Here is a 15,731-nt window from a genome sequence, read left to right on the forward strand (position 1 = left end):
CCGCGTATTGAGTGCATAAATGAACATACCTTTCAGATGCTCGAATTTCTGTATTATAATTTTTTTTTTCTAATATTCTAAGATACTGGATTTTTGATTTCCATGAGGTGTAAGCTGTATTCATTGAGATTAAAAGAAAAAAAGGCTTGAAATATTTCACTTTGTGTAATGTATCTAGAAAATATGAAAGTATCACTTTTTGAACTAAATTATGGAGAAAAAAAAAAGAACTTTTCTACAATATTAAATTTTTTTTAGATACACCTGTATCTACAATGGCTCCTACACACCGACCCCATAATTGTTGGTGTGCAACTACAATCCATTAAATTATCAAAGGAGCCATGTGTATGTCCACTTTAGAGATCAGTCCTCAGTGTCTTCTAAAAACAGGCAGATTTTAATCACAGGTCTGTCCAGTAATCCTGTTTTAGTTTTGAGTTGTGCAGTTCGTATTAGTCCTCTACTGTCAGGATATGTTTGAGTTATTTTGTCAAGTAGCCAAGAACCCCATGGAGCTGCTGGATCCATGATGATCACAATATCACCAACAGCGAAGCTTCTGTGTGGTTTCATCCACTTCTGATATTCCTGGAGCAGTGGAAGGTATTCTCTGACCCACCTTTTCCAAAAAGATCAGACAAGTATTGGACTTGTCGCTCTTTACGCGTTTATGTACAGATCACTGTCTTTTAAAAGCCATGGTGGAAGAGGTGGTTTTGATCTCAGCTATAAAATGTGATTGGGCGTAAGAGCTTCCAAGTTGTTTAAATCATCAGAAGCTTTGTGATGGGGAGGTCATTACGAATAGCTTCAATTTCACAAAAGATGGAGTGAAAATTCTCATCATCCAACGATTGTTGTTGGAGAGTGGAGTACAGGACCTTCTTTACCAGATGAATGAGCCGCTCCCACACGCCACTGTGATGCGATGCAGCAGGGGGATTAAAGTCCATTTGAGTCCCTCAGATAGAAACATGTACGCAGGATTTAGTCATGATCCAGTGTGTTCAAAGCTGTCTGGAGCTCTCTTTCTGCTCCAGTGAAATTTGTGCCATTATCAAACTTTAATGCATGAGTCTCAGCCATTTTTTATTCTCCCATCTTGCCCTGTAGACGTTGACAAACAAACATTCTGAAATTATTTTTCTACAGGCAGAGTTTCAATTTATAACTCATTACCTTTTTTGAAGTGTTGACATGTGGTTTCCTCCAGCATGACCTAGTTTTTATGAACATGTGGCCAGATGAGTTTGGATACATGGTGTTCCTTTGACAAGATAACAGGACGTTTCATCTCTTCTGGCATCGCTGCTCTACTAAGTCCTCCACCAACTTTGAGCACACCATCCATCAACACTGGAGGAAGGTTATGAATATCACAGCTGCTCTTTACTCCAGATCTTCCATTTTGCAAGGCAGCAATCTCTCTCTTGTGTGTTTCTTGTTGAGGAAATCTGATGATTGCTGAATCTGCAACAGCAAGATCTTCTACTTCTACTTTGAACATGTAATCCAGCCTTGCAGATCTTCATTTCCGTTTTGACTCTGTCCTGCTCTGTGATAGGATCACCTGTTTCAGAAGAAAGTGAAGACTGAATGAACCTTCTATATTGTCTTAGCTTTAAGAGAACATCTTTGAACTTTAAAAGCCATGCCAGTTTTCAGTTTTCCACTCGACAGTCATCCTCATAGACATTTTTTCAGAGAAATGTTTCAGTACGTTGCACAGTCCAAGCCTGAATGTGTTCATTTACCTGTACGTGCTACTGAGATCGAGTTTTTTTCCTCATAGGAAACGCAGCGCAGCGTGCGTTAGAACATGTGAGCGCGCGTGGACGAGCAAGGTGCGCGAGCACCTGCTTTTCCTTTGGTGACATTCGTGACATTTGGACACGTGCATTTGTTATGTTTTGTTATGTCTCCTCCCTGTTCTGTCATTGGCTATTGTTTCACGTGTGTCTGAATTGCCCTCAGCCGTCAGCCATTACGAGGCTGAGTATGTTTGTGTATATATACCGCGCGCCTCCCAGCACACAGCGTAGAATGTTAGATTAGATTAGATTGTCTGTCAGTTAGTTAGTCAGTTAGTCAGTCATAGTTTATGTCAGGTTTCATGTTTAGATTCGTTTGTTTAGTTCACGCTGGTTTCTCCGCTCCCAGTTCATAGTCATAGTTTATGTTTCATGTTTTGTATCTCGACCTGTTTTCGGTGACCTCGACATAGTTTCCTGCCTTGCCCCGTGTAGGCCTGTTTTCCGATCGCCTGACCTCTTGCATGTTTTGGATCACGTTTTGGATTTACCTGCCTGTGTTTCTCATTAAATAAAACTGTTCCTACTGCACTTGCATCCGTCCCTATCTCCCTTACGTCACGAGACGTGACATTAAACATGAGACAGTAATGAGCAGCATAGTGACCTGAGTGAAAATAGCTTTTTCTAAACACCATTCATTATTGAAACAGGTCGATATATTGCATTTCTTACAGCTGAAGTGAAACTAAATATAGATTTTTTGCAGTATATGACATTGTTCTCATTTGTCTTCTTAAAGAAAAGAAACAAGTCAGCGTTACATCATATTCTCTGTTCCTCTTCCCTTTTTAGTGCTTATTTCACTTATCCGAGTCGGACAAGCTCAAGGTGATTTATACATATTTTATTGCCTATGTTGTGTACATGTTGGATTTGTATTAAGGTGGAGAAGATTGTTTGTACATTTTCATGCAGAATGTAAGTTGTTTACATTGACAGTGTGTGTTTGCTTTTTGACTTTTCCAGCAGTGTTTAAACCAGTTCTGTCTGTGGAGCCGAATTCACCTCAAATATTCAGAGGAGAGACGGTTACACTTACATGTAGGATTTCAGGAGGAAATGGATCGTACTACTGGTACAAAGATGGTGGTTATAGTCACAGATCTGCTGAAAATTACTACATTATAAATGTAGGTCAGAGTCACAAATACAGCTGTTACGGGTCTATTGATGGACGGTTCACGACAGATAGCAATGAAGTGTCTCTCTCAGTGATCGGTACATGTCTGATCTTACACTCCTGTAACATGCACTGATACACATAATCATTACAAAACACACTGATTAAATATCAGATGGTCAGAGAAACGTGTGTTTGACTGATTTGATGCATTTGTTGTAACTGTACAGAGAGACCAAAAGCTGTTCTGACTCTGCAGCCTGATGGACAGATATTCAGTGGACAGGAAGTCACTTTCACATGTGAAATACGAGGACATGCAGACACTGAGTGGATGTACAACTGGAATAAAGATGGTGTCCAAATATCCTCCTACACTGAGAGCAGGAAATATTCATTCACTCCTGTAGAGTCTCTCGGCGCTAAATACACCTGCAGTGGACGGAGAAAAAGCGACTCTCAGACCTCAGAGACCAGCAACACTGTTACACTCACTGTGTCAGGTGTGGGTGTGTGTGTGTGTGTGTGTGTGTGTGTTAATCTCTTCCTCACACCAATATTTATTAACTTCAGCATCACATCACTACATGCAGTGTGGATTAAAGTCATAAGATTTATTTAAAATGTCACAGATTCTGAAAAAAAAACAATGTTTTAGTTACTTATCCTGTGTCTAGTAATGATTAATGGTGTAGTTGTACATTCACTGCGTCCAACATTCATAATAGTGAACACACCTTGATGAAGATGAATTCATTACAACTCCAGTGTGTTTGTTCAGTTATGAAAAATTTATTAAATTAATTCCATGTACAGTATATATAGAGTATAATGATATTATAAGACCATGTTGTCCATGTAATAAAGTCACACAACTGTAACTGTTTAACAAATGCTGAATATAAATGCATTATTAGACACAAATCATCTGATTAAGATGATGAAACTCTTGTTTATGTTGTAAAGAGGAAAACTTTAATATCATCATCATTTCATATCAACAGAAAAACCCAAACCGACTGTGAGAGTGAATCCTCAGAGCTCCGTCTACACTGGAGACAGAGTTACTCTGAACTGTAATCTGCTGTCTAATGGATGGACTTTTCTCTGGTACAAAGATCGAGTCCAAGTAGCTGAAGACACCAACACACTCCATGATACAGTCTCTAATGCAGGAGAAACAGTGTATCAGTGTAAAGCACGCAGAGGAAACTACGACTCAGAGCTCAGTGATACAGTTACAGTTACAGTTAGAGGTATGTCATGGTTTCTACTCTCTTACTGCATGTTTTAAGTTATTTCTTATTATATTTTAGATATTTATAAAGCCTGTCATTCATGAACAGTAGAGCAAAAGTTAAAGTACCGCTGAGTGTGTGTTCATCAGGAAGAGAATCTCTGTTATAAGAGATACAGACTATCAGATATCAGTGTTATGTAGGGATAATCAATCTCATGGTAGTAGAAAGATGGAAATTATAATTACACAGCACTCATGTTAATCAGACTCATAATGGTGTTTATAACTGTAACTAAAACACAGACATTAGTGCTGAAACACTCTACAGAATATTAAATTATGATCAATATAGAAAGAATGTACAGTGTGTGTCTGATACCAGAGGCCTTAAAGCTACACTGTAAATAAATCACCTGCTTCGTCTCTATAAGTGCTGACTAATCACTTTGGAAATCATACATAAGAGACCTGGAGCCAGATCACATCAGGATCTCGAGTAATTGCAGGATTTTTTTTTCTTTTGCTCCACTCTGCTTCCTTACCAATGACCAAAACATGGAATTATACAGAATAAAATGTGATGTTAAATAAATGGATTAAATGAATCTCCTGTTCATTTTATTAAACAAATCTGAATAATACTTTACTATAAATACATCCATCACAATACCAAATGATTAGAATCAGGATCTGTTGAAGACGCTGGACTTTTTGTTGCATGTGGTTTTAACTTGTCCAAAATATTTACATGTGTAATGTTACATTCTTCTCCAAAATCTTCTAAACTCTCTACACTCATGAAAACCAATCAATCAAAAGTATAATAATTATTTCAGGAAATATTTTACTATCTTTGTACAGCGCTCCCAAAACCTGTGGTGTCCATAAATCCTGATGAACAGGTGTACAGAGGAGAGACTGTCACTCTCAGATGTGACATACAGGATGAAGAGGACTCTGACTGGATCTACAGCTGGAATAAAGATGGTTCTGGTGTCAGTAGTGAACAGGAGTACAGAATCAGTAGTGCTGAAACATCTCATGCCGGTAAATACACCTGTAGAGGAAGAGAGAGAGGAGGCTCACACTCCTCACACACCAGTGATGCTGTTACACTGACTGTATCAGGTGAGTGTGTGAGTTTGTTTTATCTTATCATTAATTATATATAACAAGATTACCACTCTATGATTTTATTTCTTTTTACATTCGTTGTCCATCAGATGCAGCAGAGGCAGTAGTGAGTGTGTCTCCACTGCGCTGGCTGACTGAAGGAGACTCAGTGACTCTAAGCTGTGAGGTTAAACACTCCTCTACAGGCTGGACATTCAGCTGGTACACAGAGGTTCCCTCCAGAGACAGTCAGGGTTCCCTCAGGTACAGTACAGCGCTCCTCTCAGACAGCAGCAGAAGATCTGGAGGCTCCTACACTCTCAGTCCTGTTACTGTGAAGCACACAGGAGTTTATATGTGCAGAGCAGAGAGAGGAGAACCAGTCTTTCACACACGGGACAGTAACCTACAGCCACTGTGGATCACTGGTGAGGAAATAAATCAACAATAGAGTTGAGTTGGAGTGTAGCAAATGTACATTTATTAATATTAAGTGTTGTATCTGTGCTAATGTGTTGTGTAATAACTGTTTATTTAAACTCCTTAGTGAGGAATGTGTGAAGCAGATGAATAAGCACCTGATAGTAGATTTTTATTCGGATATCATTGTCTAATCAGAGCAAGTATTAGTCCTGTGGTAATTTTAATGTTACACATGTTTACTAAACTGTACATTGAAATTAACATCATAATAAAATCAAAATACATGTTCATTTTCAGAATAAGATCTGAATTATAATGTGTGTGTTTCAGGTGAATCTCCTCCAGTGTCTCTGATCATCAATCCCAGCAGAACTCAACACTTTACTGCTGACTCTCTCTCACTGAGCTGTGAGGACCAGAGTGACTCTACTGGATGGACAGTGAGAGGATACACACACAGTGAGACAGTGTCTGATTGTTCGTCAGTTTCAGGATCTACATGTAACATCAGCTCCCTCTCTACATCACACACTGGAGTTTACTGGTGTCAGTCTGAATCTGGAGGACGCAGTAATCCTGTCAACATCACAGTGCACCGTGAGTCTTCAATGTTCTCACCAGTAATAGATGTACAATATACAGGAATAAAGATAACACTTTGAAAATCTACTGAATTGGTGAAAATAAATTATAATATTGTTATAAAGAAACTGAGTGCAGTGTGTAGGGTGACACAGATTTGATGTTTTTATTCAGTCGATTCTAACAAAAGACCAACAGATAGCGCTGTGTTCAGGGCTGCAGAGATCTGAGACACAGAGGTTTATACACACATCTGCACACAAAGATCAGACTCAGAGGAGAAAAAAGAGGAAAAAAGTATACAGAGAGATGAGACTTTTTGGATGTCAGTATCACCTTTATCACTAGCATAAAGAACAAGGTAGACAGAATTGAGCAGAACACACACACGCTCACACACACAAAGCAGGCGAGAGAGAGAGAGAGAGAGAGAAGAGGCATAAATACATTAGACTTACATAAATAAAATTATTATCCCCATATAGAAGTTAGACTGCAGAGGGTAAACCTAAAAAAGCTCCTCTCAATGTTTTAACAATAAGAATATAAACAGAAATAAGAATAACTCATGAAGACTAGTTTAGTTTCAGGATGTTAAGAATATTACAGTGAAAGCTGCTTTCACATCTCAATGTTACTGATAAAACTGGCATTTAAGCACATTTTCTCTTTCACACATGAAGACTCTGTGAGCGCTGCACTGTGTACACTCTCTCTGATATCTACCACTGATTTACTGTAGCTCTCTGTGTTAAAATCATTACTGTATTTTACACACTTTCTGATTTCAGTGGCTTCTTTCTCTTTCCTACAGATGGTCATGTGATCCTGGACAGTCCTGTCCATCCTGTGACTGAGGGACATCCTCTGACTTTACATTGTTTATCTCGCAACTCAAAGACCTCAGCTTCTGGTGTTGATTTCTATAAAGATGGTTCAGTCCTGCAGAACAAGACTACAGGAGAGATGACCATCAGTACTGTCTCAAAGTCAGATGAAGGTTTCTACCACTGTAAACACCCAGAGAGAGGAGAGTCACCGAAAAGCTGGGTTTCAGTCAGAGGTGAGAAGCCTTGAGAGAATTTCTTTTTATTTGATTCTCTTTTTATTAACAAAGTTTATATGCACAGTGTTTTCAGTCAGCTTTCAAAGTATTTGATTCCCTTTGTAAAAATAACATTAAAACGTGCAGTGATTACTACTACTACTACTACTAATAATAATAATAATAATAATAATAATAATAAATTTGATTCTGTAGCACGTAGCACCTAAAACTCAAACTGGCTGTTAATTAAATGACGAACAGGAAGAAAAAGAGGAAAAGTGTTAGTACAAAATGTATGTTTTAGGATTAAGGAGGTGCAGTTAAAGGCCTAGAGGTGGATTACGGCACTAAACATTTTGCTCATTCTTGTCAGTCTGGTCGTTAGGAGCCACTAGTAGATCAGTACTGGTGGATCTAAGACTCCAGGGTGTAGAGAGTTACGGCGAGATCATGTACTGTGTGAGAATTAAGAGTGTGTTTGTTTGATTCTCTGTGAGATGGGTAAACCGTGTTAATGATAGAGTACAAATCTAATCTGTGCTTGGTTTGAGTAAGGACTACAGCAAACTAAGTGAGGATCAATAAGAGCTGATAAAAAAAAAAAAAAAAAGATTGTTTTGAGTGACCTAATGCAGAGTTCAAATGAAAGTGTGTTATCAAAAAATTATAACTAGATTGTGAACGTTTGCAGAAGGTGTAACGGTAATGCCATCAATATCAAATGAAATACCTGGAATTCATAACAGTGGAGTTTTGGGTGCTAGAAAAATGTCTGTTTTATCAGTTTAATTTCGTGTAATTTAAGAACGTTGGAGTCCATCCATTATTTTAGATCATGAATGTATACAGTTAATGATGTGGAAAGAATAGCTCTCATGCTGAGATATATCTGAGTGTTAATTACTTAACAGTGAATACTTTGATCTTTTTGAATAATCTGGGCAAGTGGATGCATATACTGTACCTGTAGTGAAAAGGAGGGGGCCAAGGACTGGGATATCATGTGTGACGGGGCAGGAGAGAAAAGGAAACATGAACCAAGCTAGAAATCCTTATAGAGGAAAGGCACCCGCATCAGCAGAAAGTAGTAGATTATGAGTGGCCCGTTGAAGAGCAGTCTGAGTAGAGAATGTAGATATGATTGGAAAGGCTCAGAGAGATTACTAGTAAACACTCTTTAAAACCGTCTGAACAGAAATGGAAGATTAGAAATTGGACTATTATTAGAATGTACGTTAGTGTCAAGGCTAGTATTTTTGCGAACTGTAATGACAGCAGGTTTTTTCGTTTGTGTCTTTCTTTCCTCAGACTCAGGGTCTGGATCCAGTATTGATATAGTATTTGTGGCTGTGGGACTGAGTTTGGCCTTGCTGTTCATCATCCTTTTACTGATCCTGCGTTGGTGGCACAAATCCATCAAAGGTCTGATAACTAGTTTTCACTAAATTGCTTAATATAATCAGTACTTCTACAAAGCTTAGTCTATAAAACATGAAATAGTATACGTTACACTAACATGGAAATAAACATGTTAACAAAATGGTCTATGACTGGTATCTGACACTCAATTTCTCTCGTTACACAGGATTTTACACATCCTTAATTATCATTCAGCTACAATGCTTCTATTAAATAAGAAATAGTTACCAAACTAATAAAAATAGGAAAAGAATACTAATTGGGACACAGTGCACTTACAATTGCACAATTTGGTGCTCATTTATTAATCTTTATCAAATTCAACTTGTCTAAATGTTTTTGTAGGCCAATCTAATAAAAAAAAAATCTCACTAGATTTACACAAGTCTTAGCATTGCTGATTTTCTTCATACTCATGTGCATGATAAATTCCAATCAGCTGTAAATTGAATCAAGTGCATTTATGACAGTGTTATATGAATTCCCAGAAGGGATTGTGGACTTCAAATCCCAGCAGCCACCACAAGTCTGTACCAGTCACATGACCACCCGCACCTGACTCTCTTTCTGGTTAAAAAGCGCCAGTCTGTATATAGTCACTGTTCGCACCTCACTGTGTCTGGCTTTGTTTCTCCCACTTTGTCAAGTATGCTCTCCTGCCTCGTCTGTATTGATTTGTGTATGTTTTGCTTTATTAAACTTTATTCTGCAAGTACATCCGTCTCAGCACTCAAGAGCTCTTGTAGGATACACTATTGTTTTCTAAACTAACTGGATTCTCATGAGTAACACATTATGTATGAAAAGGCTCCTGTGAATGATTTTCAAATAAACTTGTTCATATCCAGCTTCATAAATGAGACCAATTGTTGCTTACACATTTAGTGGCTTGTAATTTCTGTTGGTACATTTCAGCGACATATACACTAACTTATAAGCATTCTCTAAAATAAAGTTTGTATGGTTTATAAATTGAGCAAATGAATTTCCGTCTTCTCATACAGGAAAGGACAGAGACATACAGCAGAACAGCAATCAGACACCAGGCCAGAACCCGAGTCAGTCAGGAGCTGAGGATTCTCAGTCAGGACACACTCCACTTCAGACCGGTCAGACAACGTGTCACATAATGCATACTTTCCTTATGTATATGTAGCAATGTGCTCTTTTTTTTGCAACAACTAACTATACTATGGAGATCCTCATAAATCCTGCCAACTACGCCACGTGTAGCTATGCGGCTCATTTGTTTCGTTTTTGTACCAACTATGCCACTCGGAGAAAACAGGGAAAATAACCCAAATAAAGACACGCAAGTACGTTCCACTTAGAACAGGCAAGAGGCATGGGTTTCCATACAAGAATACATTTTATTTTAAAGTTAAAAAGACTGGTCAAGAATTATTTAAAAGAAACAACATCCAACGCAGTCAGGCATTGGTCAAATAAAACAGTCACAAGAGGAAGTTAACAATAATCATAGGAGGACTGAGGCTTCCTGTATGAAGGGCAGGCTAGTACGACAGCACCAGCTATACAAAAGGCAAAAGCACCCCACTAATCAAAATCATACCCTCAAAATTCACCGAGAATAAACACAGCAATAATAACGACCCTTAATTAAGTAAAGACAAAGGTGCAGCAAAGAACTCCTCCCAGCCTCAGGAAGCACTCAGCTCCTACAAGGAGACAACAGAAACACACAAAATCAATTATAATGCGCTCAAATCTGACAAACAGAATAAAACAAAACAAAGACAAATTTACTGTCACAAAAAACACACAACCTCACACTCAAACTGATTACAGGTAGCAAGTTTACCAAGACTGACCAAAACCACTAGTACCACATAGCAGTATCAGCATAACTGATAAAGACTGTTACAACACAGTTAAAGAAAACTGATCTTAGTGACAGTAACCAACACAAAACAAAATAACGAAACAAAGCAGAACAAAATAAAACCAAATCGGAGCATCAAGCAGCAAAACCAAACAGCAAGCAGCCCCAAAGCAACCAAGCAGCAACGTGGCTCCACGAATGAGGGGGAGGAGTTATACCGATATGACCACATCTCACTCAGCCCGCCTTAACGCATGCAAAATCAAGGACCCTAAGAAAAACAGGTGTTACAACCTCAATTAGGAATGCATGCAATAGAGTTTAGCTCGAGTAATAGAACTAAACGATTTACCTACCGTGATCCGATGACATGATACTCACGATGGAACATCCGAAAATCATGATAGCGTCTTTAATAGTTGTGACGGCAACAGCTGGTGCTCCGACCGGAGCTACGTTAAACTACCATGCTACACAGCTGAGAGCCCTGACGGCACACCACACATGCACAGTCTCGGTAGCCTAACGTCACACTAAATAAATAAATCGCATGATAAGTGGACAACGCTAGCATCAAACAGCTAAGCAACAAAGCTAAAACCACATACCTCTGTAGTCCGTAGCAACGAAAAGAAGGCGTGGGTTTTCGATCATGACGCATTCCGTGAGGCCTAAACAACAGCTTATATACTATGGTAGGGAGAGAGCCCATTGGCCATGTAGTTAATAAGGATGACGTTTTAGTCACTGCACACCTCACTACATATACAGTAATTCAATATAAGATTATGTTCTTACTAACAAGCTAATTTAACAATGTTAATTTCAGTGGAATTGTTTTCAAAATTGTCTGAAAATTTCTCCTGTTTATTCTTTATTTGCACTCCTTTCTGTAGATGTGCACATTTATGCCGCTGTGGAGAACACAAGTAAAAGAGAGATTTCTTTATTTCATGTCAAATATTTCCACTTACACTAGAAGGAATAAATCTCAGATTAACACCATACAGTAAATACATCTCCTGTAGTGACGATCACATTGCACTGTGATTAGGTGACTCTGCAGCTGAACTCAGTGGGGCTGTTTATACACAGGTCATGAAGAAAAAGGAGTCATACAAGAATAAAGGTGGAGTATTTTTATACTGCAACTTCACATTTTATATATAAAAACACTTACAGTCTACAGTACATTCAATCATCTACTATACTAAAAATCTGCATGCACCTCCCATTCTAGGTGTCAGTTCCACTATAAACCTCAGAAAGAAAGAAACTACTAAAACCTGTTTATTATATAATATATTCTACATAATACCACATGTGTAAGGGATAATCCATGGCTAGGTGTACATTACACGATTTTAATACACTACGTGGAGGCAAAGAACCACTCGATGTGCGGTTATACCATGGTCACTTGCCAGTACTGACAAGATAAATCTAACATTGATGTTTGCAGCACAGTATTTGACTGAAAAGATTAGAAATAACGGTTATTTTTCGTGTTATTTTATTTCCCTAAAGAGGCCACATTAGGGAATACCGTTGCCATTAAGGTGTACTTGGTCTGCAACAATGTTTCAGTAGGTGGTATGTGTCAACATAACATCCACATGAAAGCTAGGACCCAAGGTTTCTCAGCAGAACATTGCTCAGAGCATCACACTGCCTCCACTGGCTTGCGCTCTTCCCATAGTGCATCCTGGTGCCATCTCCTCCGCAGATAAGCGATGCACACGCACCTGGCCGTCCACATGATGTAAAAGAAAAAGTGCTTCATCACACCAGGCCACCTTCTTCCATGACACTCTGACTGGTCTGCTGTTATACAGCCCTATACACAGCAATCTGCGATGCACTGTGTTTTCTGACACCTTTCTAACATAGCCAGCATTAACATTTACAGCAGTAGTTTGTGCTACAGTAGCTCCTCTGTGGGATTAGAACAGGCAGGCTGGCCTTTGCTCCCCACATGCATCAGTGAGCCTTGGGCGCCCATGATGCTGTCGCCGGTTCACTGGTTGTCCTTCCTTAGACCACTTTTGGTAGATGCTAACCACTGCATTATGGAGATGCTCTGATCCAGTCGTCTAGCTATAACAATTTGGCCCTTGTCAAAGTCGCCTCCAGCACATCAACTTCAAGGACTGATTGTTCACTTCCTGACTAATATATCCCACTCCTGACAGGTGCCAGTGTGTGTGTATATGTGTGTGTGTGTGTATGTATATATATATATAATATATATATATATATATAATTACACACACTAAGCATCAGTAAATGTGCATACAAAATTTTTCAAGTTTAAAAAAAAAATAATAATTGAACATGTAGTTCAAACCCATAACAAGGAGAAGTGACTATAAGCTCCACATTTAAAATATATCTGTGTTCAGTTACATCCCATCATGCACCTGTAATTCTCCACACTGATTTCTTTTTTTTTTTTTTTCTTGTTTTTTTTTTTTTTACAAAGGTTGATTCAGATTAAAATGTTATCTGTGTTTGTTTTGTTCTGTTCACTGTCACTGCAGATGATGATGCTGGACTCAGTGATGTGATTTACACTGAGCTTCAACTCATGCCACAGAAAAAAGCAAAGAAAAATCAAGGTAAAGCTATCTGTACATATTTATATAAATCTGCATGTACATTACTTTTTATTGTTTTCTGATTTATTAACCAGTTCATTTAGTTCATGTCTATTTAACAGTTGAGATGGCATTGATGACATTAATTCAGCGTTTCTTGTTTACATCTAGTGAAGGCCAGTGTAGAGTATGAAACTGTTTACTCACAGCTGAAGCAGAGCACATAGGTAAGACAAAATCTGTTCTATTTACAAATCTCAAATTGAGATAGAAATACTTAGAGAGATCTTAGAATTGTATAGAAACCCTAGTTCAAGTTTTGTGCCTTGCTCAGTAGGAGTTCAGTCGGAGTTATAAACAGTTATAAATATAAATAGTGTAATATAAATGCTACAGCCTCAGTTAGATTCCTAACAACTTCCTAAATTACTACACCTAAAGCAATTCTAATAGCAAATAATGTCAAAAAGCAGCTCCAGCATCCTCTCTTCCTGTTGCTGCAAGCCTTACCAGCTGCTGGGTATCATGATGTAATCACAGCGGAAGTGAGTCAACTGTAGAAATGCTCTATAGCTCTTAGCAGTAGAAAATAGAGATGTGCATTCTGGTTCCTCTCACAGCTCAAACACTCAGTAAACAAAGAGAGAGAGTCCTCTAGTACTTTCATTTCCTGGGGTTGATCTTTACTTTTAAAGAAAACTTCTAAACAAATTTAGGAAAACAAATAAACCTCAGTCTATAGAAAAAAAATAAACAACCCTATGGCAACCAGATCCCACAGCTGAACGTATAATGCATATTATGACAAATAAATCAGCTGCCTTCACAGTTTTTCACAGTAGAAACTGGATTTAATACACTTTTTATTTGTACTATATGTATATATCTCCCACCACTACCTGGCCCTATAATTTTACATTCACAAAGACTAGTTTTTGCTGATATATCATTAGCTACTGTGGAATACAGTGTGTGGATTAAACAAGCCCGTGTCTCTTGTTCAAGACGACATCAATCAATCATCAATTGTTGACTCTACTGCCAATCCAATTTTTTTGGAAAATACCCTAGTAACATTTCTGTTAATAAAAGATAAAGTGGTTTAAAATCACATCTTTGATGCATTTTCATGAAATTTCCTCCTCGTATAGTACACGGACACTCCTATAGTGTCAGTGCAGTTAAGAGAAATTCTACTATAAGAAGTGCAAATATTGCAGTGTAATAACATACATGACAGTTTCTCCTTAAATAAGCAATCACTATTTACTGCTTCATATTTAATAATTACTGTATATACTGAAATATAAATTTGCATTGCCTTTTAAATGTTCCTTAATGATTTGCTGTTGGCTTAAAACACCAAAGTTTAATAATTTCAGGAACTAAAATCTAAAACAGTTGTAAATGTTCATTTACAGGTGCTGGAGGAGTGAACACACAACTGAACAGACGAGAGAGAGAGAGAGAGAGAGAGAGAAGTTCATCATGGGGGGGGGGTTAAGAACGTGTGTATGGACAGCATTAAAAAGTAGTTACAGGGTGTATTTTATTGATTACTTGTGCCACTATTAGGACTGGTTGTAAAGCAAAAGGATTTAGTAGTAATAGTAAGAGTAATAAGTCAATGTGACTGAACTTTTATTCTTGAAAATGTTTTTTCACTCATGTGAGGGGCTTCATCATGTCATCTGTGTGCAATTCACACCTACAGAACTGAAAGTCGTTAAGATCACATACAGAGATACACTGATGTATTTTCCACCACACGGTACAACCACAATCTCCAGCCTACAGTTAGAAAGATCATGTATCATTTCATCATAACAAATATCACTTCATGGTTTCATTGTATTAAGCAACACTTTAAATAAATGCATGCAGATATCACAAACCACAAGAAGATGAATATCTATCACAAGCCCTAAACTGTGTGCACCAAATGTGTCTGTAATGTCGCACATCTTCCAGAAACTATCGTTTTAATGTATTTTTAGTGCACTGTAACAAGCCTGTTAGAAAAGTCATGTGCATAGAGTGTACAGTTTTATCTCCAGCAAACGTTTGTACTCATCTCCATCCATGTGGACATAAGCAGTATCAGTATATGTAAAGTTAGAGGTGCTCAGTACAGTGCAATCTCTCAATTTATTTACTTGGTATTTTAATGTACTTTTTTTCTTTGGTTTAAATTTGTAAGCATTTCAGCAATTACAGTTGTACTTTTAGGTCACACAAATGATACCCTGCATTAAAATATACATGTATACAAAGCAGCTCTATTTTATTAAGGGGCGTTATTCACTGATTAACCTCCAGTTGCTTTACAAGTGATGACGTCCTATGAAACAATGCATAAATTCATTCTCATGCATCATTATTGTTGTACTCTACAAGAAAAATACCTGCATTGCAGTAGAAATCATCAGCTCTGTTTCTCATTAATATTATGTTTAAAAAGTGGCTAAAGCTAAACAGAGAGCATGAAAAATTTCAGATGAGGAAATATTTTATCAATCCTGCATCACA

At 37.9% G+C, this 15,731-nt stretch overlaps 1 protein-coding gene across 1 annotated transcript; it reads left to right on the plus strand.

The window, feature by feature from the left end:
* Positions 1-1,247: 1,247 nt before the first annotated feature.
* LOC128610656 (carcinoembryonic antigen-related cell adhesion molecule 5-like) lies at positions 1,248-15,009 on the plus strand. The gene is made up of 17 exons (XM_053630074.1): positions 1,248-1,369; positions 2,557-2,645; positions 2,784-3,035; positions 3,168-3,440; positions 3,942-4,193; positions 5,039-5,305; positions 5,401-5,718; positions 5,911-5,913; positions 6,044-6,310; positions 7,110-7,358; positions 8,652-8,765; positions 9,767-9,871; positions 11,502-11,534; positions 11,660-11,734; positions 13,146-13,223; positions 13,374-13,429; positions 14,624-15,009. The coding sequence occupies exons 1-16, from the start codon at positions 1,248-1,250 to the stop codon at positions 13,427-13,429; spliced, it is 2,553 nt and encodes an 850-aa protein (XP_053486049.1). The 3' UTR covers positions 14,624-15,009.
* Positions 15,010-15,731: the final 722 nt, after the last annotated feature.

This window comes from Ictalurus furcatus, chromosome 7, assembly GCF_023375685.1.
Source record: "Ictalurus furcatus strain D&B chromosome 7, Billie_1.0, whole genome shotgun sequence".
Taxonomy (NCBI): Eukaryota; Metazoa; Chordata; class Actinopteri; order Siluriformes; family Ictaluridae; genus Ictalurus; species Ictalurus furcatus.